The 23789-nt window shown below is 36.4% G+C and overlaps 2 protein-coding genes and 1 long non-coding RNA gene across 4 annotated transcripts in view; 1 reads left to right on the top strand and 2 right to left on the bottom strand.

Moving 5' to 3' along the window:
- The window catches only part of vash2 (vasohibin 2), a 40763-nt gene extending 36314 nt beyond the window's left edge, over positions 1 to 4449 (bottom strand). Inside the window, exon 1 of one of the 2 annotated variants that reach the window (XM_048207383.1) lies at positions 3604 to 4449. In XM_048207383.1, coding sequence (XP_048063340.1) covers positions 3604 to 3921 — 318 coding nt within the window. In that variant the 5' untranslated portion in view covers positions 3922 to 4449. The remainder of the gene's footprint in view (positions 1 to 3603) is intronic. The other variant, XM_048207382.1, reaches the window with a different exon arrangement.
- Positions 4450 to 7906: 3457 nt separating this feature from the next.
- Positions 7907 to 19568, bottom strand: flvcr1 (FLVCR heme transporter 1). Its single transcript, XM_048207381.1, has 10 exons — positions 18588 to 19568; positions 17112 to 17256; positions 16519 to 16659; positions 15710 to 15777; positions 14560 to 14663; positions 14096 to 14206; positions 11886 to 11991; positions 11571 to 11682; positions 11423 to 11487; positions 7907 to 10256 (listed from the first exon to the last, which is right to left on the bottom strand). Exons 1-10 carry the CDS (start codon positions 19245 to 19247, stop codon positions 10173 to 10175), a joined length of 1596 nt encoding a protein of 531 aa, XP_048063338.1. The 5' UTR covers positions 19248 to 19568; the 3' UTR covers positions 7907 to 10172.
- Positions 19569 to 23178: 3610 nt separating this feature from the next.
- LOC125278304 lies at positions 23179 to 23786 on the top strand. Its single transcript, XR_007187082.1, has 2 exons — positions 23179 to 23562; positions 23687 to 23786. It is a non-coding gene; the product is annotated as an uncharacterized LOC125278304 (long non-coding RNA).
- Positions 23787 to 23789: the final 3 nt, after the last annotated feature.

The following is a 23789-nucleotide window of genomic DNA, read 5'->3' as shown; positions in this document are numbered from 1 at the left end:
AGTGCAGCTTCAAAGCATTCTACATGATCCCAGATGAGAAATAAGGGTCTTATCTAGAGAAACCATCACTCATTTTCTAAAAAAAAAATTAAAATTTTATATATTTTAACCATAAATGCTCATCTTGAACTAGCTCTCTTCTTCTCTATTAGAATTCCAGCAGTGTAGACACTGCTAAGTGTATTACTGCCCTCCACAGGTCAAAATTTGAACAAAATTGTCATCTACAATATGCTAGTGCAAGTATATAACAATTAGTTCAAACTTTGACCTGTGGAGGGCAGTAATACACTTAGCAGTGTCTACACTACCGGATTTCTAATAGAGAAGAAGAAGAAGAGAGCTAGTTTAAGATAAGCATTTATGGTTAAAATGTATAAAAAATTGTAAAAAATTTAGAAAATGAGTGATGGTTTCTCTAGATAAGACACTTATTACTTGTCTGGTATCGTTTAAAGCCCTTTGAAGCTGCACTGAAACTGACAAAAATTTGTTTTCATCAAAAACCTTAATTTCTTTTCAACTGAAGAAAGAAGGACATGGACATCTTGGATGACATGGGGGTGAGTAAATTATCAAGAAATTTTAATTTGAAAGTGAACTAATCCTTTAACAAAAAATATCTTAAAAATCAATTGCTAAACTTTCTTTAGTTTTATTTAATTATTTATACAGGCCCTCTGCCAAATTAGAGCTGGATTTGTATGAAAATACCAAGTTTAACTTTTATGTGAGCAACAAAAATAATACGGGAAGCATATCGGCTTGATTTGACATGCATATTCATTTTGCTTTCCTAATTATGCCTGATCATATTGGTTGCATTTTATTATTTACACTACAATTTAAAATTTCGGGGTTAATACGATATTTTTATAGAAATTAAAACTTTAATTTTTACTCAAGTAAACAGCCTTGTCAAGCATAAAAAAATCACTGCTGCTCGAAATGATCTTATAACAGTGCAGTGCAGGTATCAATTTAATTTATGTTCAGTCTTTAAATTCAGTATCAATTCCCAAACAGTGTATCTAAATACAAATGACACTCTGAATATTGATTGTGACGATCTGAATTCTCTGAGAGAGGTTTCATTTACGTCTACACTCTACTCCACTGGCTCAACTGGGTCTCTGCTACCCTGAAAGGAGGTCAGCAGCAATAAATAGACCACAATCCACACTCACAGAGCCGTTAGCTGACCTCTGCCCACCCGTGGGACTGTACAGAAACTTGAAACTCACTTGCTGTAGGTGACGATAAAGCCACCGACAACATTCGTCCATCTGAGAACAGATGTGGACTTTTAAGTTGTTACAGAAAAAAGTCATTGCAGAGTACAAATACAATTTGGATAAAACAATTTTATATGTATATAAAAAAAACATTTGTGTAACTTCGACGATGACTCAAAGACTGTTTTGTTTTCTGTAAAGGTCCAACTGCTAGACAAAACAATAGGAATTATGCAGCTTATCCTCAGTAACAGTCTAGCAAAAGGATTATATCAGTAACCAAATCCAAAAGATGTTTTATCAAAAGGTATATGCATACAGAAATCTAGGTAATCGTTTGAAAGTTTGGGGTCAGTAAAATGTTTTAATGTTTTTGAAAGAAGCCTCATCAAGACTTAAATTAAAAATTAATATATTTTAAAATGTCATTTATTCCTGTGATTTATTCCAGCAGCCATTACTCCAGTCTTCAGTGTCATATGATCCTTCATAAATCAGTCTAATATGCTTAATAACAATTTCTTATTAATATCAATGTTGAAAACAGTTGTGCTTGTGCTGCATGCTTAATATTTTTATGGAAACTGTAGTACAAAATAAACAGGAATTACACGGATTATCCCTAATATCACTCCAGCAAATGGATTATACCAAAAAGCAAAGCCAGAAGATGATTTTAAAGTTGCAAGATGTGCTATGAAAAAATAATGGACTCTCTGAATATTGTTTAACTGCACCAACACTGACACCACTGTACCGGTATGTGGTTTGTTTACATCATAACTGCAGTGTCCTCGGATCCAAGGTTACCACAAGAGACTCTGATTCTTTATCAATACAGTCATTTATGGGTTCACAGCTAGGACTTTCCCATGGACTGTCACTCCATTTAATGGATCTAACAGGAATGTCTGGCTCGTGTCGCGGTCGTTCGAGTGACTCCTAATCTGGCTGATCTGACGGATTCACTCCAAGCACCTGTTCAACACTTGCTGGTGGGGAGTGTCCCTTAATAAATCACTTTAACATCTGGGGATCTAGTGACACAATGCTTATCGGACGCCTTTTTTCTGCACGCTTCAGCACATTTGAGCATGTAGGAATGCACAATAGTGTTTACTAAAACAAAAGAGCTACTATAAACACACATCTTGACCCTGCGAATACTGTCTATCTGAGCACTGGGGATTACTTAGTCTGTGATTAAGACTCGCTTTATCCCCTCCGAGGCCCTTCATTTGCATGCTCTATGAAGCCTGATCAGGCCTGATTGGTTTATGTTTGGAGGTTAGAGCAACATTGTGATAAAGGGACATGACAGCATCCTAATCCTAATTGAAGTCCTGAGATGTCACATGGCATCATTCCTCATAATAATGTGCATTAACAGAGGAATGTTTCTGCATAGTTGTCATTGGTTGGATCAAATCTGTCCTTTGACTGGTTTTTAATTAAATGATGACAAGGGACAATGTAGCATAGTGTTGGAAAACACATGGATGAGAAAATCCGCTCACATATCACATAGCCTACACTTCCTCTCTGCGTGAAAACTGGGTCACATGCATGGCAGTTTGTAAGAGGCTATTTATATATAAACTCTGTTCCTGTAAATGAGGATTCATATAGACCAATTTGGAAGTTTTACCAAAAGATTACCGACATTTCTATATGCATTCACTACTTTTCAAAAGTACCTTTTAACGTTTTTGAAAGAAGCCTCATATGCTCAATAAGGCTGCATTTATTTGGTACAGTAAAAACAGTAATATTGTTAAATATTATTACAATTTATTCATGTGATGCTCGTCTTTAGTCACATGATCCTTCAGAAATCATTCTAATATACTGATTTGGTGCTCAAGAAACATTTATTATTAATATCAATGTTGACAACAGCTGTGCTGCGTAATATTTTTGTGAAACTGGACTTTTTGATTAATAGAAATTTCAAAAGAGCAACATTTATTTGAAACAGCAATCTTCTGTAACATTGTAAATGTCATTACTGTCACTTATGATCAATTGGACGCTTCCATGTGGAATAAAGCTATTAATTTCTTTCAAAAAACTTTCTGAACCCAAACTTAAAATCACTTTTTAAAAAAAATGGTACTGTGGTCATTAATTATATGAAAATGTAACATATATACCAAGGTAAAAATTATGTTACAATCATGTACTATGTAATCCTACTTAAAAGATTTCCAAAAACATGGTAATACCAATGTATGACCACTGTCCATTTGAACAAGAAATATCATATAGACAAGCTTTCTTACATGACAATATTTTTGAGCATTTTTGGGAATCTATATACTACCAAAAATGTTTAGACACATACACTAGTCCACTACTTTCAACTTACTTTTGGGAGGTGTGTTGCATTTCGTATTCTCTCCACCATCTCCTGTCCATCAGGATGAACTTTGGTGACGTGCGACCACATTCTCTCCCAGGTGACACCGTCTATGGGAAAGCCCGTCCTGTTCACGAAAAACGGGACCCCGCCGTCTTTCTCGTCTTCCTCACCGGACGACCTACCGGTGTTGTTTGCGGCAGTGGACGAGGAGGTTTCAGCAGCGGGACCCGTAGTGTGACAGTAGGTACTGGTGCTCTTGGACCGACCGTGTCTGCTGATCTTGGCCGTTGAGCCGCCGCTGCTGGTGGCGCTTGGTCCGGTCATTGTTCCGAAGTCTTCCGAGGGGGAGTTTCCCCTTGTTGTTCCCCAGATCAGTTATGATTGCCTAGCATTCATGCACAAAGACATGTTGCACCTCGAGCTTGCATATTAATGTGCCAAAACCACACAGTCCTGCTCAAGTATGAAAATTCAGGTGGTTTGAAAAAGATCCAGAGACAGAAAAAATGGTCAGCGATACCATTTCTGTATCAAACTATGGGTGAATCTCCTTGCAGGATAGAATAAAATCAGAATTTGTCATATATTCCCAGTAAGCCGCATACTGTAACGTTAGTTGGCGATCAGCTCCGGAGCCACAGAAACTACTTCATCCTTTCGCTCAAAAACACTGAGGAGGTTATCGACTCCTGCGGAGGGTTCACGGGCTGATAATCCTCGGTAGATTAATTTAACAACTGACTGTAAAGTATTAATGAATGATTTGTTTTTCTGTGTAGGCGTGTAACCGCTTTCACTGACGGTCTCAACAAATGGTCACTCACTCTAGCGTTTTTTGATACTGTTATTGTATCGCCATAAACAACAGCCAATCAAGTTCTGGCGGCTTTTTCATTGGATGAAGCAACAAAGCGAGGCGGGTTCAATTCCATATAAGGGAAATGGATCAGCCTGTGATTGGCCGAAATGGCGGAAATAGGCGTGAACCTTCGTTGTGTATCCAGCAGGTTTTTTGTGAGCTTTTAAAATGTGCATTTAAAGTGATAGTGTATGTAAAATCATAAAAAATATAACATTTTCAAAAGTTTATATTAAAAGGCTTTAAGGCTTTTAATTTATTTTTGTGTCAAGTTAATTATTTCACTTTTCATTTACGTTAAAAATTGTCCTTAAAACACATGAAAGTAAAAAGCAGTGTTATTTTAGCACTTAGACAGTTATCGTTTTATCAGTTAATAGTTTGAATTAGCTTTAATTTTTATATTAATTTTATATTTTCCTTTTTCCTTTTTATTTTAAAGTTTTAGTAATTTTATTTTTGTCATTTTTATTCATTTTTGGGGGTTTTAAAGTCCCCCTGAAATCAATATTTAAGTTTTTTAGCTTTTAGTATGAATATGTTAGTGTTATGAATAAGCTGGTGTGTTCCAAAACAATGACAAAATTCACATTTAGGAGATATAAGCATTCAAAACTTACAGTCTCTCACTTCCGCTAAAATGGATCACGGATTTCATGACATCACATCGCACTTCAGCTTCTCATCAAATCTTCTGTCCAATCAAATGCTCTCTAGAATCTGAAGTCCCGCCCCCTCCTTTCACTACCAACAGACACTGAAGCTGCAGCTGAAATCAGTCATTTGTTCAAACATTTACTAGTTTCTACATGGTGAATGGCACATAGTGCACTATATAGAAAATAGGGAACGATTCAGACAGTGTAAATATGCTTTCCATTGGCGCAAATGAAGTCTTTAATTTTCGCATTAGTATAACGTGAACCGCTGCAGTGCGAGCACAGTCTGCTCTGGCCCAGGGACACAGAGTGGATCATAACCGCGAGTCAGCTCAGACCACGAAAGGTATCAGACCCATTTAAATTCTGCACAGAATGCTGTATTTTACAGTGATATAGAGGAGATTAGGAGGAGAAACGGTTAGATATTAAAAGGAAACAGGTTTTATTCAGCTTAACGATTCTGGCCGAGCTGTGATATAAACAAAACACTATTGGCTATTTTAAAAAGGGGCGGGGCTGTTCGATATATTGCCCTGTCTTCCTGTTTCAGTTGAAATTACGTCAGCACATTGAATAATGCTACGCGTTCCAAGACACTTCAGCGGGCCTTTAAATATGATATTTTTTTTATTCATTTTATTTCATTTTCAGTTTTAGTTATTTTAGTATATCAAGTTAAATGAAAATGAGAAATTTTTCCTTGGCAACAAGCTGAAGTTTTTTAATATATTATTTTATTTCAAGTAATGAAAATATGTTTTTAAGTTTTTAGTTTTAGTCAACTATAATAACGCTGTGTTAGCTGTGTGGTTACCCTGTGTGGCTATATCAATAAAGAAGAAATGCCAATAGTGTACAAAACATTTTTAAGGGACAGAATTAACTTATACTTAATTACTATTTCATAAGAAAGTAAAATATTTTATTCCAGTTGCCTTCATATGAGTGTTATTTTACATATGTGCTAATTTCATCAGCTTTAATCACATTTTTTTATATATATATTTTTTAAAATATACTGATATTTCATACTATTTTAATATAGATATTTTGTATATTTCTAAATCCTGTTGTTATTTGTCTTCTTAAGGTGTCTAAAATGAGAAATTGTGCAGAAGATATAGTCCTACCCAACCATTTCAGCATTTTTTAGTTTCTGCCCCAAAAAAGACCCAAACAATATAACTGTTGCCAAACTTGCCGTAAAACATCTACATACTGGATCTAAACTTTGCCAAATTATGTTGTCATCTACATGAATATGAATCTATATGAATTTCTTTCTTCTGCTGAACACAAAAGAAGATATTTTGAAGAATGTCCATTGACTTCAATAGTATTTTTTTTCCATACTTTGGAAGTTAATGGGGCCCAGACTGTTTGGTTTCCCATATATTTATCAAATTATATTCTTTTGCGTTCAGCAGAAGAAAAAATTCAAACAGGTTTGGAACAACTTGAGGGTGAATAAATGACAGAATTTCATTTTTGGGTGAATTATTGCTTTAATTCTAACTGAATGGCTTTAAGGTCAAAACCATATTAATGAATGATAAATGCCCTGTATCATCACTAGAGGGCGCTATAGTTCTAAATTCAAACTTGCTCCAACAATCCCTCTAATTAAAGGTCAGCAATTCATTCAACCTGAACTGCTTAAAGGGTTAGTTTACCCAAAAATGAAAATTCTGTCATTTATTACTTACCCTCATGTCGTTCCACACCCTTCGTTCATCTTCAGAACACAAGTTAAGATATTTTAGTTGAAATCCGATGGCTCTGTGAGGCCTCCATAGTGAGCAATGACTCTTCGTCTCTCAAAATCCATAAAGGTACTAAAATCAGTGTATCGAATCATGATTCAGATCGCGTGTCAAACTGCCAACGGCTGAAATCACGTGACTTTGGCGCTCCGAACAGCAGATTCGATACACTGATTCATTTATGCTCCGAATCTTCCTGAAGCAGTGTTTTGAAATCGGCCATCACTGTATAAGTCGTTATTTTGTTGTTGTTTTGGCGCTCCAAAAATATTCTCGTCGCTTTATAATATTAATATTGAACCACTGTACTCACATGAACCCATTTAAATATGTTTTTAGTACCTTTATGGATCTTGAGAGAGGAAGTGTCATTGCTCCCTATGCAGGCATAACGGAGCCATCGGATTTCAACTAAAATATCTTAATTTGTGTTCCGAAGATGAACGAAGGTCTTACGGGTGTGGAACGGCATGAGGATAAGTAATAAATGACAAAATGTTCATTTTGGGGGGAACTAACCCTTTAACTTACATTGCTCAGACTCCACTCAAACTTTGTTTTGTAGATCATTTCAAGTTTATCTATATTGTTTGTCTTGTAAACTTTATAAGCCTAGCCTTCTTTTTAATTGAAAACCACAATCTGTATGTTCATCTTAGTAATATATGAATTCTTAAAGTTACTTTCTAAAGCATCCTTCAAAAAAATCTTTCTACACATTCAGAGGTTTTCAATCTGGTGTCCAGGAGTGCTAAGAGGTCAGTGGAAAGTTTAAAGAAAAACAGTGTAAAATATGTAAAAGTACATAGATTACATTACTGTAACAGTACATTACTATAATGAGTAGGGGCGAAAAAATGTGACTAAATAGAAACTAAATATTTTTTAGAAAAATATTTTAGACATTTATTTAAAGGATGGGGTCCCTTGCAAGAGAATGATCATATCTGGGGGTCCGTGGCATCTAAAAGACTGAAAACCCCTGTATCATAACATATTTGCAATAAACAAACTGGACATTTTAGTTTTAGCAATATCATTTTTACTTTACAACAGCAGTGATGGAAACATGAGCCACTTCCATTCCTCCAATGTTCAGTGTAATGCAAATGAGTTTTTTACTTTACAGTGAATTTCCCAGCATCATTTGTGACAATCATGTGAAACCCCAGTTTGCACAGCTGCCTTCATTAAACGACAAGTATACTAAGTAGAAACAGTAGAAATTCAAAGCAGAAATGAATAAATATAAAAACAATCCTGAAAAAGCCATCTTTCCAATAAATATGCATCAAAAGTGCAAAAATTAGCTACTAAAGTAAGTAAACCTAAGCTTATAAAATATTAAAATAATAGTCCTCTTTCTACCACACTTCTGAGGCATGACATTTTCTTGAAACCTCACCTAGGCCTGTCAGCAATACACTCACACAAATAAATCACATTCCTTTTAAACTAAACACATTCTTAACGTGGTACAAATGCTGAAAGGTTGGTTTGTGCTCTCTGGAAAAGACTAAACAAGCCTTCTCCTAGTACTATATGTGTTACAGGTCAAAAAAGCACTTACACAACATTTGATTTTATCTTGCAATGACTGCATTAAGTACTTGAAATAATGTCAGTCTCATAATGGTAGGTCAGTTTGTTAAAGCACTTACCTATACACTACAATTTGCATACTATGTCTTTTTAGTTTACAGAACACTCTTCATTGAAAGCATGGGAATTCTTCATCATCCTGAATAAATAAAATGGGAATTTATGGCCTTTGTGGACATGTAGATGTTCTGCAATGCAACAGCAGACGTTAGAAACGAACAAGCAGCGCACAGTCAGAAAGGTGCTTTGAGACGAAGCAAACAAACATGCTGTTCCAATCACGCTAACAGGATTGTGCATATGGGCCTTACAAGCCCTGTAAAATAACTAATATTTGGTCCACAGTTCTTGAAACAAATAAAAAGTATCATGCATGTATATTTGAGAGACAGATTGTATATACAATCAGCCTAGATTAGGAGAAATTAATTCACAGTATATTTCCGAACAATTATCACTGTCCGTTTTCTAGGGCTGCCCCCGACTAAAGATTTTTCAAATCGACTAGTCATCGTTCATTTAAGCCATTAGTCGATTAATCGCACATTTATGTTAATTTAATTACTTAAATATATCCTTGTGGGGGGAGAGGGTTGATATATATACCTTATTTTGCACTCAAGCGCAGGCATAAACTTTGCCGCAACAACAGCAAAAGTAATGATTATGAATGTGCCGGGAAAAGGAGTACTAAGGAGACATTGTAATTATTTATAATAAACGAATGTTTTCTGAGTCAGTGTCGGCCGCAAAGATGAAGCTGACGATGCCGACTCTTGTCTCTGCAGTATAGTGAACGCGCCTATAGAGAGAAATGCACCATTCATACGGATTACATAAGCAGTGTATTTCTTTTCCATTCGAATTGGTTCATTTAAAAGTAGACATTTCACGTTTTCTATAGATATATTTCTCATGTCTGTAGCCTATATGCTCTGAGTTTCGGTTCATTTTTGTGACGCGCTCCAGTTCAGGAAGACAGAGAAGGCAGGAAGCGCATCCTGTTTGTTTTCTTTTTTTTTTACAAAAGCACAATGTTTTCTTGTTATTGTGAGTTCACACAAATAAAAGTAGACCCCTTATAGTTTCGAATGATGTATTGCGTATAATACGTGATGTGTTATGTATGACGTACTCTTATCTGTATGACCAAAAATGACGGCGTATTTTAAGTTGTTTCCGCTGTTATCAGGAAAAAAATGCAAGTGATTGCGCTGGCGCCTCCATGTCAAACAGTAAAGCGCGCTAATACTTCAGCTTCCACACTCTGCACAAATAGCGCACATTTATCTAGGTTAAAGTCAGAGCGAGCGACCATGTAAAGTTGCTACTACTTGTATGTTTCAAATGATAAGCCATATTTGAGGTCAATGGGTGAAATGTTTGGATTTCCTGCCCGACATACTGTAATTACCACAAGGACCCGCTGTTAATGATCCGTCCCTCACGGACTGTGTGATTTCGCCACTTTCTGCAGAGGTTTTTTTTTGTGACTAACCGACTAATAAAATTTTAGTCGACTAAGGGTTAGTCGACTATTAGGGGGCAGCCCTACCATTTTCACAGAAAATTGTGCTAGAACATCATTACATCACACTACATTACAGCAAAATAAGGAGATTTCAAGTTATCTCAGGAGAGTTTGTAATCTCTTGTGATTGTTGATGTGCTGTTGGAAACGTTTAAAACTTAAATCGCAGTCTCATGAGGTAAGCTAGAGGACTCTAGCTTGACGTCACTGGACACTTTTTCGGAAGGCAGCTCAGTGGGAACCTTCAGGGGAGAGAAACACGTGTTCAATTAAGATCTCATTAAGACCTGGAAATCTTTTTCATTTCCCTTTAGACAGCAATTAATTGATAAAATGGCTATCTTCAACTTCAGGATATCGAAGGCCAAATACACTACCGATCAACGGTTTGGAGTCGGTAAGATTTTTAAATGTTTTTGAAAGAAGTCTCTTATGTTCACCAAGGCTGCATTTATTTGATCAAAAATAGAATATAGCATTAATATTGTGAAATATTATTACAAAGTAATATAATTATTTACCATAGTAATATATTTTAAAATGTAATTCATTCCTGAATTTTCAGCATCATTACTCCAGTCTTCAGTGTCACATGATCCTTCAGAAATCATTCTAATATGCAGATTTTCTGCTCAAGAAACATTTCTTATTATTATCAAATGTTGAAAACAGTTGTGCCATTTAATATTTTCATGGTAACAATGATTTTTTTCAAGATTCTTTGATGAATATTAAAGTTCAAAAGAACAGCATTTATTTGAAACAGAAATCTATTAAATGCATCCTTGCTGAATAAAAGCATTCAATTCTTTACCAAATAAATTTTAAAAAATCTTAGCGATCCTAAACGTTTGAACGGTAGTGTACATTGAAAAACAATGCCTGGATTTATATCATAATATTTTTCAAAAAAAAATAAGGTAACACTTTATTTTAAGGTGACGTAATTACACTAAATGTACTTACTATAGTAATAACAGTAAATTATGCATAATTACAAGTAACTAACCCTAAACCTAACCTTAACTGTAACTCTATAGTAAGTACATGTAGTTAATTAATATTGCTCAGTACTTATGAGTAATTACAGTTTAACTACATCACCTTAAAATAAAGTATAACCAAAAATAATAATACAAATAAATAAACGTACAAAATAAAAATGACATAACATTTTACTTTCAAATATGTCAGGCAAATTCTCTGTATTCTCTGTACCAATGAATATTCACTTTGTTCAGTTTTCTAAGGCAAACAGCATGGCTTTTGCCCTTTTTGACTTTGATCTCGCACTAAACTGATTATAAATTCACTGAGATATCTAACACTTCACATTATCAAGATTTGCCTCTCTGTGTTTGGTATATTTATTTTACAAAAGTGATGAATTGCATAAAATGAGACTTACTGCTTGTCCTTTGTCTGTATTGCTCATATTGACGCCATGTCTTTTGAGGTCTGATTTAATCAGAGCTGTAAGAACACAAACATTTTTTAATGCTGTTCACCAACAATACTGATCAATAAGAGAAAGGCCTGTAAATAAGAAAAGTAACCTGTTAGAACAATGCCAAAGAGGATCCAAGCACACAAGAAAATGTTTCCGCTGAGTGGGCCGTAGTCTGTGGTCAGTCGCCCTTGTATGAGAGTAAAAATGATGCCGAACACCTAAAAATTAAAGTTACTGTATGAGACAGAAATACTGAAATACCAATGACTTATTCTTCAAAATATTGGAGATAATTGAATGTGGGTGTGTATTCCACCAGGATGTTCAAACTGAAAGTGGTTACCAGGGCGAGTATGAAAATGATCAGCTGAAAGCTTATTGCAAAAATGAAGCAAGTTGAGAATGAGCAGTCCAAACTTACCTGTGCAAAAGCATTCAGAAGACCAGATGATGTGCCCTCTGACTCAGGGTATGTGATTTCAACGCCGAATTCAAAGCCAATGGGAAGGTAACCAGTCATAAAAAACCTTTCGAATAGAATAGTAGTAACATGAGTCACATGTACCTGGCTGGCAGAGAACTATTTGAATGTGAAAAGCTAAAGTACAGCATGTACAAGCATGTATCAAACAACAATAGGAAACCAAAACCTGATCAGTGACCACTTCTGCTATATTTAAACAAAGAACTTGTGCTGCTGACTTGTTTACAATAATCAGAATGCTTCACAGGCACATTTAAAACAAATGAGAATATGTCCTAAAACACATGCTTTTATATATATATATATATATATATATATATATATATATATAAAATATAAAACATATATTATGATGTTATATATATATATATATTAGGGATGTCCCGGATCGATCTCAAGAATCGGTATCTGGGCTGATTAAGCATTTTTTTTTAACTGATTGGTATTGGGTATAGTTTATGTCGGCTGTCACGCAGGTGTTATGAATTACGGTTACAGATGCATAGTCAACTTGCTCTCGAGTGTTCACAGACCGGCTTTGACCATTCCAATAGAGTGGTGCAGGTATGAGGTCACTTTGTAGGCCAATCAGCAGTTAGCATCACCCTGGTTCCCTCGACAAAAACCCAATAGGATTGTTCCATAAGCTTTTGGATTATTGCAAAAAACAAGCTTTGTAATCAACAAAAGTTCATGATACTTATAAGTTTTGTCCATCAAGATCATTTTCACAGATGAACAACTTTCATGAATTTTGAAGCCAGAAGTTAAAAGCTAAAGGTAGGCTATAAATGAACTACACCAAGGTCCCACCAAGCTTCCAACAACTGTTTCAGCTATCTAAAAATATTTTCCCTTAATGTTTGAGTTTATAGGAGTGCAATTATAGGCATACCGAGGCTGTAAAAGTGGACTGGGCTTACTTGTTTGGCTGATGATGTTTAATGTCCCCGACAACCTCTGTAGTCCCATTTAGCCACTTGTAAGCAAGACACGTAACAGCTTAAAAAAAATCACGAGTGGGGTAATACTGATGTACTGTATTTTATGTCATAGAATAATACGTAAAAAGTATCTTGAGCTTGTGTTAACCACAGACCTTATTTCAGCCATTTAACCAAAAACCCATTGACTTTGTGACGATGGAACCAGAAGTGCTAAAATGCGAACTCGTTTCTGGGTTTTGGCCTACAAAAATGCGTCATCTCTGCACCATTCTATATGGTGGACGGCTTACGTATAGCGGCCCATAGACCAGGAATACGTGGGGAGTACTCTGGGTTCGGGCCAAATACCGGACCCAGAGCCCTCTCCTCAGACAGCACGCCAAATACTCATACCATTTAATCTATCTGACTTATTTGCAAGTGTGAACTCGTGAAATAGCTATGGTCTGGATATTAAATGATAGTAACAGGTAAGAAATTAAATGATAGTAACAGGCACAATAAGTTGAAACTCCCGTTTTTCGTGGTTTTTTGAAGCTTTGATTGTGTTTATAGTGTGCAATATAACATGTGTTCATGTTTCGCGTGTAAAAAAACACAGTATTTTTCACATAATTTACTTATCTATATAGCGCTGTTTCCACTGTCATAAAAACGGGCTGATGACTTCCTTGTTCTATGAAGTCCCTCCTTCAGAAATACGTAACGAGTTCTGATTGTGCCAGCGGTTCCTGTGTTGTGATTCGACAGTTCTGAGCGCACCGTGCCCGGAAAAGTCACGCCTCTTACCATAACGTGGAGATGCACGCGCTCAGTGTTATTGTAAACATGTCTTTAATTTTACCCTATCAATTTGAGCCGGAATCAGACCCGGTGATTGGACTGCGGGATGAAAATAACAGCGTTTCGACGACATGGCGACAAACACACTCTACAAACACAACTCTTGTGTATTCCTGTGGGCGGAGGTTAGTCAAAAAACTGTTTTAGTGATGTCATTAAAGAAGGAAGTAGAGGGATGTAGTCCAAACTTGCCGTTCGATGTAGGCGACTTCTGTTAAATAATATATCTCGCTTGGCATTGAACTTTGAGCTTTAAAATTTTACAGATTTTATTTATACTCTAACAACAACATTACACACTAACTAAAGTTTGAAACATGGGATCACGAAGAACAGGACCTTTAATGGCAGGCTTACCCTAGGACCCCAGCAGTAAAGAAGATAACAAGCAGATATCCCAAGTTCAGCGTGAATGTGAACACCACCATTCCAATAAAGGACAGCACGTAGACGATCAATGTTGTCAATCTAAAGGGTGAGAGGAAAAATGAATTGATTGAAATTGAAATTGATAAAATTATCTGATGAGGGCTAATAAAATGACATTTTCATGGTCCAAATCTTACTACTTAATGCATTGTTACAAAATTGACAACAGAAAATTGACCTTTTTGCCCACAATATATTGTCGAAATTTTGCTAATGTGGCAGCACCTTAAATTAAAAATTAGAAAATAAATAAACTCAACATAGTCAAAACGATTTACTGATTAGCAGCAGCTAATAATGAAAACTAATATGAGTGCAAGAGCTAAATGCTTTAAAGCCAATACTTCAAAACATTAGAGAAAAAATTCCACTGGTTTAGCAGATATACATACTTATAGGTTTTAGTACGATCCAGCCAGACTCCACACAGTATTGAGCCGAACATTCCAGCCACCACCAAAGTCAAGCCGATTCTGCCTGTGTTTAGCTCTTCACCCTAAAAAAAAAAGTTTTAGAAGGTTTAAAGGTGTTTTAATAGGTCAAATGAACATTTCTATGACTTTTAAACATGCTAGTGATACTGTCCTCCTGCAAGCTTTGAGCTCAGGATTTTGGTACAAACAAACCCCCTTAAAGTCAAGAAAACCCTTAGTTGTCATCTGTCTTCGTCAAAAATATCAATATTTTGATATGTATCGGCACAAAAATATCTGAAACTATTCCAATACTCATTTTCCGCAGTATTGATACACCGATACCAGTTATGCGTTCTCGTTCTCTCTTCTCTCAGATAGCACACACCTGCCTCCTCTCACTCACTATTACTACTTGTGGCCATTGCGCATTTTACTCATTCTCATAGGTTTTGGTGTAAGCACACGCACCACTGATCTATATAAGTGTCGCAGACATAAAGCCGCCTCTCAAACAGTTTGTTAGTACCAAGTTGAGTTATTTTTGTGGCTTATTGCTCTTAATCGTTCAAATACATACAAAACTGCAGATTACCTCACCTAACGTGTCACGGATTGAGGATGTAAAACTCTGAACGAGTCTTCTTGTGTGCAACGAATCTTTTTAACGAATCTTGACTGTGACAAGGCTTACAGGGATCTTGTGACAAGCAATTATTGTAAAGGACTATTATAAATCGTACAGTGTGCACCTGACCTAACTTTCATTCATTTGTCAGTGACACCTCTTTTTAAAAGTTCTCATGGCCAGATATGGAAGTGCTATGCACAGTAAGAAATATCACATGGTGATATTCACTAAACTTAAGCCTTGTGGGAAAGCCTGCAGAACATTCGGACAGATCAAACTTGGGAATGTACACAGAAGAGCTCGTCTATTCATTTGGACTCTGTCATGAGTAGCAGGCATGCATGAAAAGCTGCTAATGAACTGGACAGTAAATCGGTGACCAGCTGCCCATTCCCGGCAAAGAGTACCGTGGTGCGCCTGAGACGGACCCAGAAAGACCCCTTACACACATGCATATAGCATTGCATATTCATACAGAGTTTATCAAAGGTCACTTACCGGATAGAAAGTAATTATCATTTGATTGAGAAGTGTAGATACAGAATAGAATGATCCGGTCATGATGCCTAAAAACATAATCAGATATTTTGAAAATGATGTTAAAAAAAAAAGAAAAGAGCTGACAATATTTGCTGAAGTGCAGAACTTTCTATATAATAAAACTGAAACTGCAGCATTAGAGAAGGTTGATACTGTATAATTACAGTATTAAATTAATAAGCCATACACAAGATAAAATAACAGAAATCATCTCATAATGAATGGTATGTGGTGCTCTATTAAAAGCACAGGGAAAATATTAAGATTAGATTAAAGGAACAGTTAACCCAAAAATTAAAATGAACAAATATAGATAATCTATTGAAATGCATTATATTTTAAAGAAAAACAAATTTTGCTTTTGTGTTTCATGGAAGAAAGAAAGTCATAAGGTTTAAAACAACATACGTGTGAGTTATGGCCCATTCACACCAAGGACGTACGATAACTATAATAAAGATATAGTTCTAAAAATCGTTCTAAATATAAAGAATATCAGAATCCACACTGACAACATCTATAACAATAATGGCATAGAGGAACAATGTCGCTGGAATCACTTTAAGAATGATTTTTTTCCAGCTGATGAAACATAAAATCATTGACAGCCAATCATCCATCCTGCCACCTCAAGCATTTGAAGTGGCAAACCACATAACTGCAGCGTGTGCTTAGAATAAACAGAACGATATGCTGTGGATGCTAATATAGTTATCATTCTTGGTATGAACAGGCCAATTTTTGTATTGAATAATTGCCTTTCTCACCATAGCTGATGAGGAGCAGAATGAAGGGCTTGCTCCTAAAGAGGTTAACGATTGATTTTTTGTATGAATAGTCTTCAGCTGGAACATTGGAGAGAACAGCTTGGGCTTTGCTGGGTGGGAGTGGAGGTCTGTCCTTAATGACTGAGAGAAACACACATGAACATCTAATTCTGATAATCTGATTACTAAACATGTTTAAAGCTATCGTGAGAGATTAACATACTTGTATTAATTTTGATACTATTTAAAATATTAATCATTGTTGCATAGAACTCTCCTGCCTGTGTTTATAAAACAGCACTTTCCTATATTCTGATGACAGATGACACATCATCATATGCAAGGATAATGTGCCAGGTGTTCCAAATCAACTAGTTGCAACATGACTGTGTATTGTGAACTATAATGACATAAAAGCATAGCATGCAGAAGACTGAATGAGAGAAGGTCATTTTGCATGATTTGTAGCATTAATACATGCATCAGTTGCATTTATTTCTAAATCTCCTTGTTTATTTCTTTATCTCCTTCATCTTCTTTTACTCAACTTCTGGAAAAAGTTTTAACAATGTGAAATGTACACTGATTATTACCAAATATTGTTAGAAGGAAGAGCAGAGTTGAAACTCCAGCTGTTCCATAGAACATTATGCTGATGTTGTGGCCCATGAGGTCTTTGTCGTCTGCAGTGTTGGGAACCAGAACAGGTGGGAGCAGGAAACCTATGGCTACACCAAGCTTAAGGGAAATAACATTTACTGTAAGTCACACAAAAAAATCAGCACATAAAACAATAATAAAACCAACACTCTTTAAAGGGATAGTTCACACAAAAAATGAAAATTCTGTCATTAATTACTCACCCTCATGTCATTCCTAACCCATAAGACTTTCGTTCATCTTCAGAACACAAATGAAGATTTTTTTAATGAAATCAGAGATTTCTGTCCCTCCACAGACAGCTACGCAACTACCACTTCGACACTTTAAAAATGTAATGAAGAGATCATAAATCTAATCCATATGAATTGAGTGGTTTAGTCCAAATTTTCTAAAGAGACTCGAGCGCTTTTAATGATGAACAGATTTAATTTAGACTTTTATTCACATATAAACATTGATCAGCGAACATAAACAGAAGCTCAACCAAACCTTCTTGACGCACGAAAAACAAACCTCTTGCAGAAGCTCAAACGCCCTGCGCAACACACGAGAATGAACCTCATTGGTTCTCACATGCGTCAAGCAAACATGCTTGAGCTTCCGTTTACCACGACTGATGTGTGAGTTGATCAATGTTTACATGTGAATAAAAGCCTAAATTAAATCTGTTCATCATATAAAGCGATCTGGACTAAACTGCTAAATTCATAAGGATTAGTTTTACGATCTCTATGAGCTTTTTGAAGTGTCAAAGTGGTAGTTGCATAACTGTCTATGGAGGGACAGAAAGCTCTCAGATTTCATCAAAAATATAATAATTTGTGTTCCAAGGATGAATGAAAGTCTTGAAATGACATGAGGGTGAGTAATTAATGACAGAATTTTTTTTTTTTTTTTTTTTTTGGGTGAACTATCCCTTTAAGAATAATACACAATGTTAAATATTTCTGGTCTCACTGTAAATTAAAGTGTTTATATGACTATGCATTTAAATACTAAGCACCCTAACAAAAAATGTACCATGGTTACCATAGTTCCCGCCAAAATAATCATTTCTACAGTTACTGCTAAGTAATAACATACAATGGAAGTCAATGGGAACGGAATACCTGGACCAGCTTGAACTTGTTGAATGCTTGAAAGACCTATTAATAGAGCTAATTCACTTATGATCATCTTCCAAAACACAGCTTCCAGCTAGAGCTGAATTTTCCAGCAGCGGAAACTACGGTAACCATGGCATTTTGGCTACTTAACAACATAACGTGAAATTATTTAACGAAGCTGACCTCACTGTAACTATAAGCAATTTTAAATACCAAGTTAAGTGACATTGGTAATATGCCACATGTCGAGTAATATTTAACCAAATTTATCACTAATGTCATGTCATTTACAGGTCACACCTGGTTGCCCAACACCGCTGTGGCACAGGCCGTGGAAACTTCTTTCGGGCCGAACCAAACGGACGCGATTCTGGAGGGGAGACCGAGGATGAACACCTGTGCCACAGAGCATATGATCTGTGCGGCCATGGTGACCCAGAACAGGTTGGGCCCCACGCTGGCGCACTTCACCCACGCACCCAAAGCATTCAACCCGGCCCCTAACAACGCTGTCATCCTCAGCCCCTTCTTATCCAGCAGCCACGTCGCGGGGAAGATTAAAGGCACATATGCGACCATATAGACCACAGAGAGCCAGTCAATCGTGGTGCTTGATACTTCATAATACTCCATGAAGATGTTCGTAATGATGCTGTACTGGATCCACTGAAAGGCGTTGACTAGCGAATAGAGGCTGAACACGGCGAGAACAGCAAACCGCCTACAGTAGAGTCTCGTCTCGAGCTCATCGTTATTCTGCTCAGCGGGAAGCATCGCCTCTTTTTCGTCCGGTGGTGGAAGCTCCTGTTCCAGCACCTTTGGATCCAATGTTATATGGACCGATCCATTGGAAAGCTCCTTGTAGCCGCTGTCCTCGTCTGTATTTCCTTCTGTGACTCTACCATCAGGTGTGCTGTCAGGCAGAACATGCTGCTCTGGAAGAAACTCACCTGCCACCATTTCGACAAAATTAACCTTTTCACTTAGACATAAACGATTCTAGTTCATATCAAATCGGGCTAGATACGCAACTCTCTAAGTGACAAAACGTTTCCTGAAGCGGTAGGCGTATGACACACAGAGATCAGGATGACGTTTTCGGATGGTCCACTTGATAATAATGTAAATAAAACGCTGTAATTATGATCAACGGCGTGAATTGGGGCCACGTTTCCGATTACTACCGGCTTCAGCAGCATGTGAGAGATGATGGCGTGATGTGCGCATCCCCTTCGGATTTGCTTGCTCCGCTTTAGCTCGTCAACCACTACTGTAAGTGGATTTATAGGCTTGGCAAGGACCAATGAGACTGCAGATGGGGCGGGGCAAGTGGGCGAGCCTTCAACAGCCCACGTACATTAGTAGACAGTGAACAATGAGAGCTGCGTTGAACGAGGCGCTTCCACAGTCTGTGGGCGCTTCAGGCATTTTTTTCCTCTTTACTCGGTGGTTTCACATTAGCACTTTTGGTGCGCACCCGGGTTCGATTGACGTCAGAGTTCGGTACGTTTGGATGATGTGAACACTGTGTTCTGAACTGGGGTGCGAGTTAAAAAGGGTGGTCTGGGATGCGGTTTAAGTGAACTCCGGTACGGTTCGCTGCTGATATGAATGCAAACGTACCAAATTGCGGAAGTGAACGCAAACGAACCGCGGTTCGGACCCAAATAATATAATGTGAACACAGTCCAGTGGGGGCAGGGGGAGGGGGGAGCGGGTTCGGTCCAGGCAGTCAAACCAAGTGTAAAAGCACCCTTGGATCCAGCCTCTTAAGAAGACCTCAGATGACCAACACCTATGACGAGACGGCGCCAACTCCTGTGAGGACTTCAGAAGACGCAATCATCTGGATCAACATGCACATTACACAATTTCTATATCCTAATTATTGTTAATGTAATTCAGGAGCTCATTGCTTCTACGTTCAGTTAAACTGCTAACAGTGATTGTAAATTAATTGCCTAAATTATTACATTATTTGCTAACTGCATTCTTTAAATTGTAATGTTGACATGCATTCTCTGTAAAGCTGCTTTGAAATGATATGTATCGTGAAAAGCGCTATACAAATAAATGTGAATTGGATTGAATTGTGCAAACCAAAGTTCTTACATTTTATGACTTTAAATTATAGAAAAACCTTGTGTGTAATGATCAGATTTGGGTAAAATGCGTTACAAAGTAACTAATTACTTTTCCTGATAACGCAGTAATGTAATACATTACATTTTAAAGGATTAGTTCACGTTCAAATTAAAATTTCCTGATAATTTACTCACCCCCATGTCATCCAAGATGTTCATGTCTTTTTTTCTTTAGTCGGAAAGAATTTAAGTTTTTTGATGAAAACATTCCAGGATTTTTCTCCATATAGTGGACTTCAATGGACCCCAAACGGTTGAAGGTCAAAATTACAGTTTACAGAGATCCCAGATGAAAAATAAAGGTCTTATCAAGAGAAATCATCACTCATTTTCTTAAAAAATAAATAAAAATTATATACGTTTTAACCATAAATGCTCATCTTGAACTTGAACTAATTGTTATATACTTGCACTAGCATATTGTATATGACAATTTAGTTCAAACTTTAACCTGAGGAGGGCAGTAATACACTTAGCAGTGTCTACACTGCTGGAATTCTAATAGAGAAGAAGAGAGCTAGTTCAAGATGAGCATTTATGGTTAAAACGTATATATTTTTAAAAAATTTTAGCAAATGAGCGATGGTTTCTCTAGATAAGATACTTATTCCTCGTCTGGGATCTTGTAGAACACTTTGAAGCTGCACTGATACTGTAATTTTGACCTTCAACCATTTGGAGTCCATTGAAGTCCACTACATGGAGAAAAATCCTGGAATGTTTTCATCAAAAACCTTAATTTCTTTTCGACTGAAGAAAGAAAGACATGAACATCATGGGGGTGGCACGGACGTGTCATTTGATGAGCAAGCATGCGCTTTAATGAATCACCGGAGAACGCTTGCTAAAATGTTTTTTCAAGTGGAAATACAAACATTATTTTGATTTCAATGTGCGTAAAAACAAAATAGTACTGTTAAATGCAAACTGTGCGCAATTTAACGAACTTTCTATCGCTATTAACTTGACCAGCAATTTCTTGAAGCACTTATACAGAAAGCATTCAACAACAAAACTCATTGCCAGTACAATGGTACAACCGGATGTACCGTTCTCGTTTTGGGCACGGGTATCCTCGGTACAACGAGAACGGTACAACCTTAAACAACAACCTTGTTTAGGCAAGGTTGTACTGTTCTCATTTTGGGCGTGGATATCCTCCTTGGCAATGAGTTTTGTTGTAGAATGCTTTCCGTTTATGTGCTCAAAATGAGAACGGTACAAACTTGCCTTTTGTTCAGGATCGGGAGGGAAGGTAACTTCTGAACAATACTTTTTTTTTTTCTCTTTTTTTTTTATAATGCTTTATTAACGCAAAATATGTACAGAGTTGTAACAAGATCAAAGCATAATATGCATCAGAATACAATCTGTATTACAACTTTTGAACAATACTGTTCAATACTCTTTTCAAATGTTATTAGAAATGTTTTCAATTTAAGGCAATTTTTTCCTGTCTTTAATGCAGTTACATAACAATATAAACACAGTTAAGTTAGCACACACATGCTACACACAGCAAGGACTGTTGTAGATAAGACATACTGTACAGAAAAAATGTAAAGAGACTACAGTTTTCATTGTTAGGCAGGTTCTAAGAATGTTAAGTTCTAGTAATGCATTGGAACTTTAAGATAAGTTGCTGTTTTCATACTTCTGTAATATTTTTCAGTCAATTTTAAATTATGGAAAGAACTATGAGTTTCACTATGTGGTTTATTTTTGTAGGTTTTATAGGTTTTCAAAGTAATTTGAATGTAAAGTAAGTAGTAATCTGATTACTTTTTACATGCAGTAATCAGTAATGTAATCAAATTACAATTTTAATGTAGTAATTTGTAGTGGATTACTTTTTTTGTGTAACTTACCCAACACTGGTGACTATGTAATACCTTTTGATCTTGTGGCAAATAAAATTCTTTTTCCGTATTCCTAAAATGTTTAATTTATTTAATAAGCACACTGTACAGAAATGAAAATATTTAAATGTAATTTCATATAGTAAAATACTAAAAGTTTACAGTTTCAGACTTGGCTGGGGAACCAAGTAGCTAAAATTTGTGAGACTTTTAGAAGAAAAAAAAAACTGTTAAAAGCGTGACAATGTAAAAGAATTACATATGTTTAACACAATTTTTAAACTTAGGCTAGGTCAAGTGAAATTGACGTTACTGTTTTAATTTTGCTTTATAAAGACTATAAATCTCTCTTAAAGTCCCCCTGAAATCAAAATTTAAGTTTTTTAGCTTTTAGTATGAATATGTTAGTGTTATGAATAAGTGTGTTCCAAAACAATTACAAAATTTACATTTAGGAGATATAAGCACATAAGTCTCTCACTTCCACTAAAATGGATCACGATTTTAATGACATCACATCGCACTTCAGGCTCTCATCAAATCTTCTGTCCAATCAAATGCTCTCTGGAATCTGAAGTCCCGCCCCCTCCTACACTATCAACAGACACTGAAGCTGCGGCTGAAATCGGTCATTTGTTCACACATTTACTAGTTTCTATGATGAATGGCACATAGTGCACTATATAGAGAATAGGAAACGATTCAGTGTAAATATGGTTTCCACTGACGCGAATTAAGTCCTGTTTACTGTAACTGTTAAGATTTATATAGATAGAGAGGATGTCAAAAAATCATTATTTTTTATTATTAATATGTCAAATAGAATCAATCGCGACACAAAGCAAGTTAAACACGACCGAAATTACAGCGAACTCTGAAATTTAAGTTAATTTTGAAATATGTAACCTCTGGTCAGACACATTACATGTAGGCTCCATGCGTGGTTACCATGGTTACATTTTTCTAAACATTAAGGACTGAACTAGCCATATGCTATTTCGACTTAACAAGTAGCCTAGCCTACGTATAATAACATGTCAAAATCAAAGCAAGACCAACTGTATGAGTTTAATATGCAGAGAGAGACGTGGTGTCGCGTAGAGACAACCAGCAGGTTCTGGAATTTACCTGAAAGGAAACACTTCCGTTGTCACCTCAGGAACAGCTGTGACTTCAGCGGGCTGCAGACTGCGCGTCCCGAGCAGCGGTGCTCCTGGATGGGCAGCAGCAACAACACTACACATCCCGAGCGGAGACACTTTGAAGACGGCTGTAAGATGAACCTCAAATTGGTTTTAAACTTGTTGGGAAAGTCTGCTATACTTTAAATAGCATTGGTAGCATTTTGCATGCTTTATGAGATGAACTAAAATATGGTCTACTTTTATCCTTCCAGATAAAGCTCACCTGGTGTGAGGAACTGCAATCAACCTCAGTGCAAAGCAAATGTTTTTCTACAGACAGTAATAAAAATGTATAATGAAACAATCTGGCAATAA

The sequence above is a fragment of the Megalobrama amblycephala genome, linkage group LG11 (genome assembly GCF_018812025.1).
Source record: "Megalobrama amblycephala isolate DHTTF-2021 linkage group LG11, ASM1881202v1, whole genome shotgun sequence".
In the NCBI taxonomy this organism is placed as follows: Eukaryota; Metazoa; Chordata; class Actinopteri; order Cypriniformes; family Xenocyprididae; genus Megalobrama; species Megalobrama amblycephala.
This window is presented reverse-complemented; position numbering and strand designations above follow the sequence as displayed.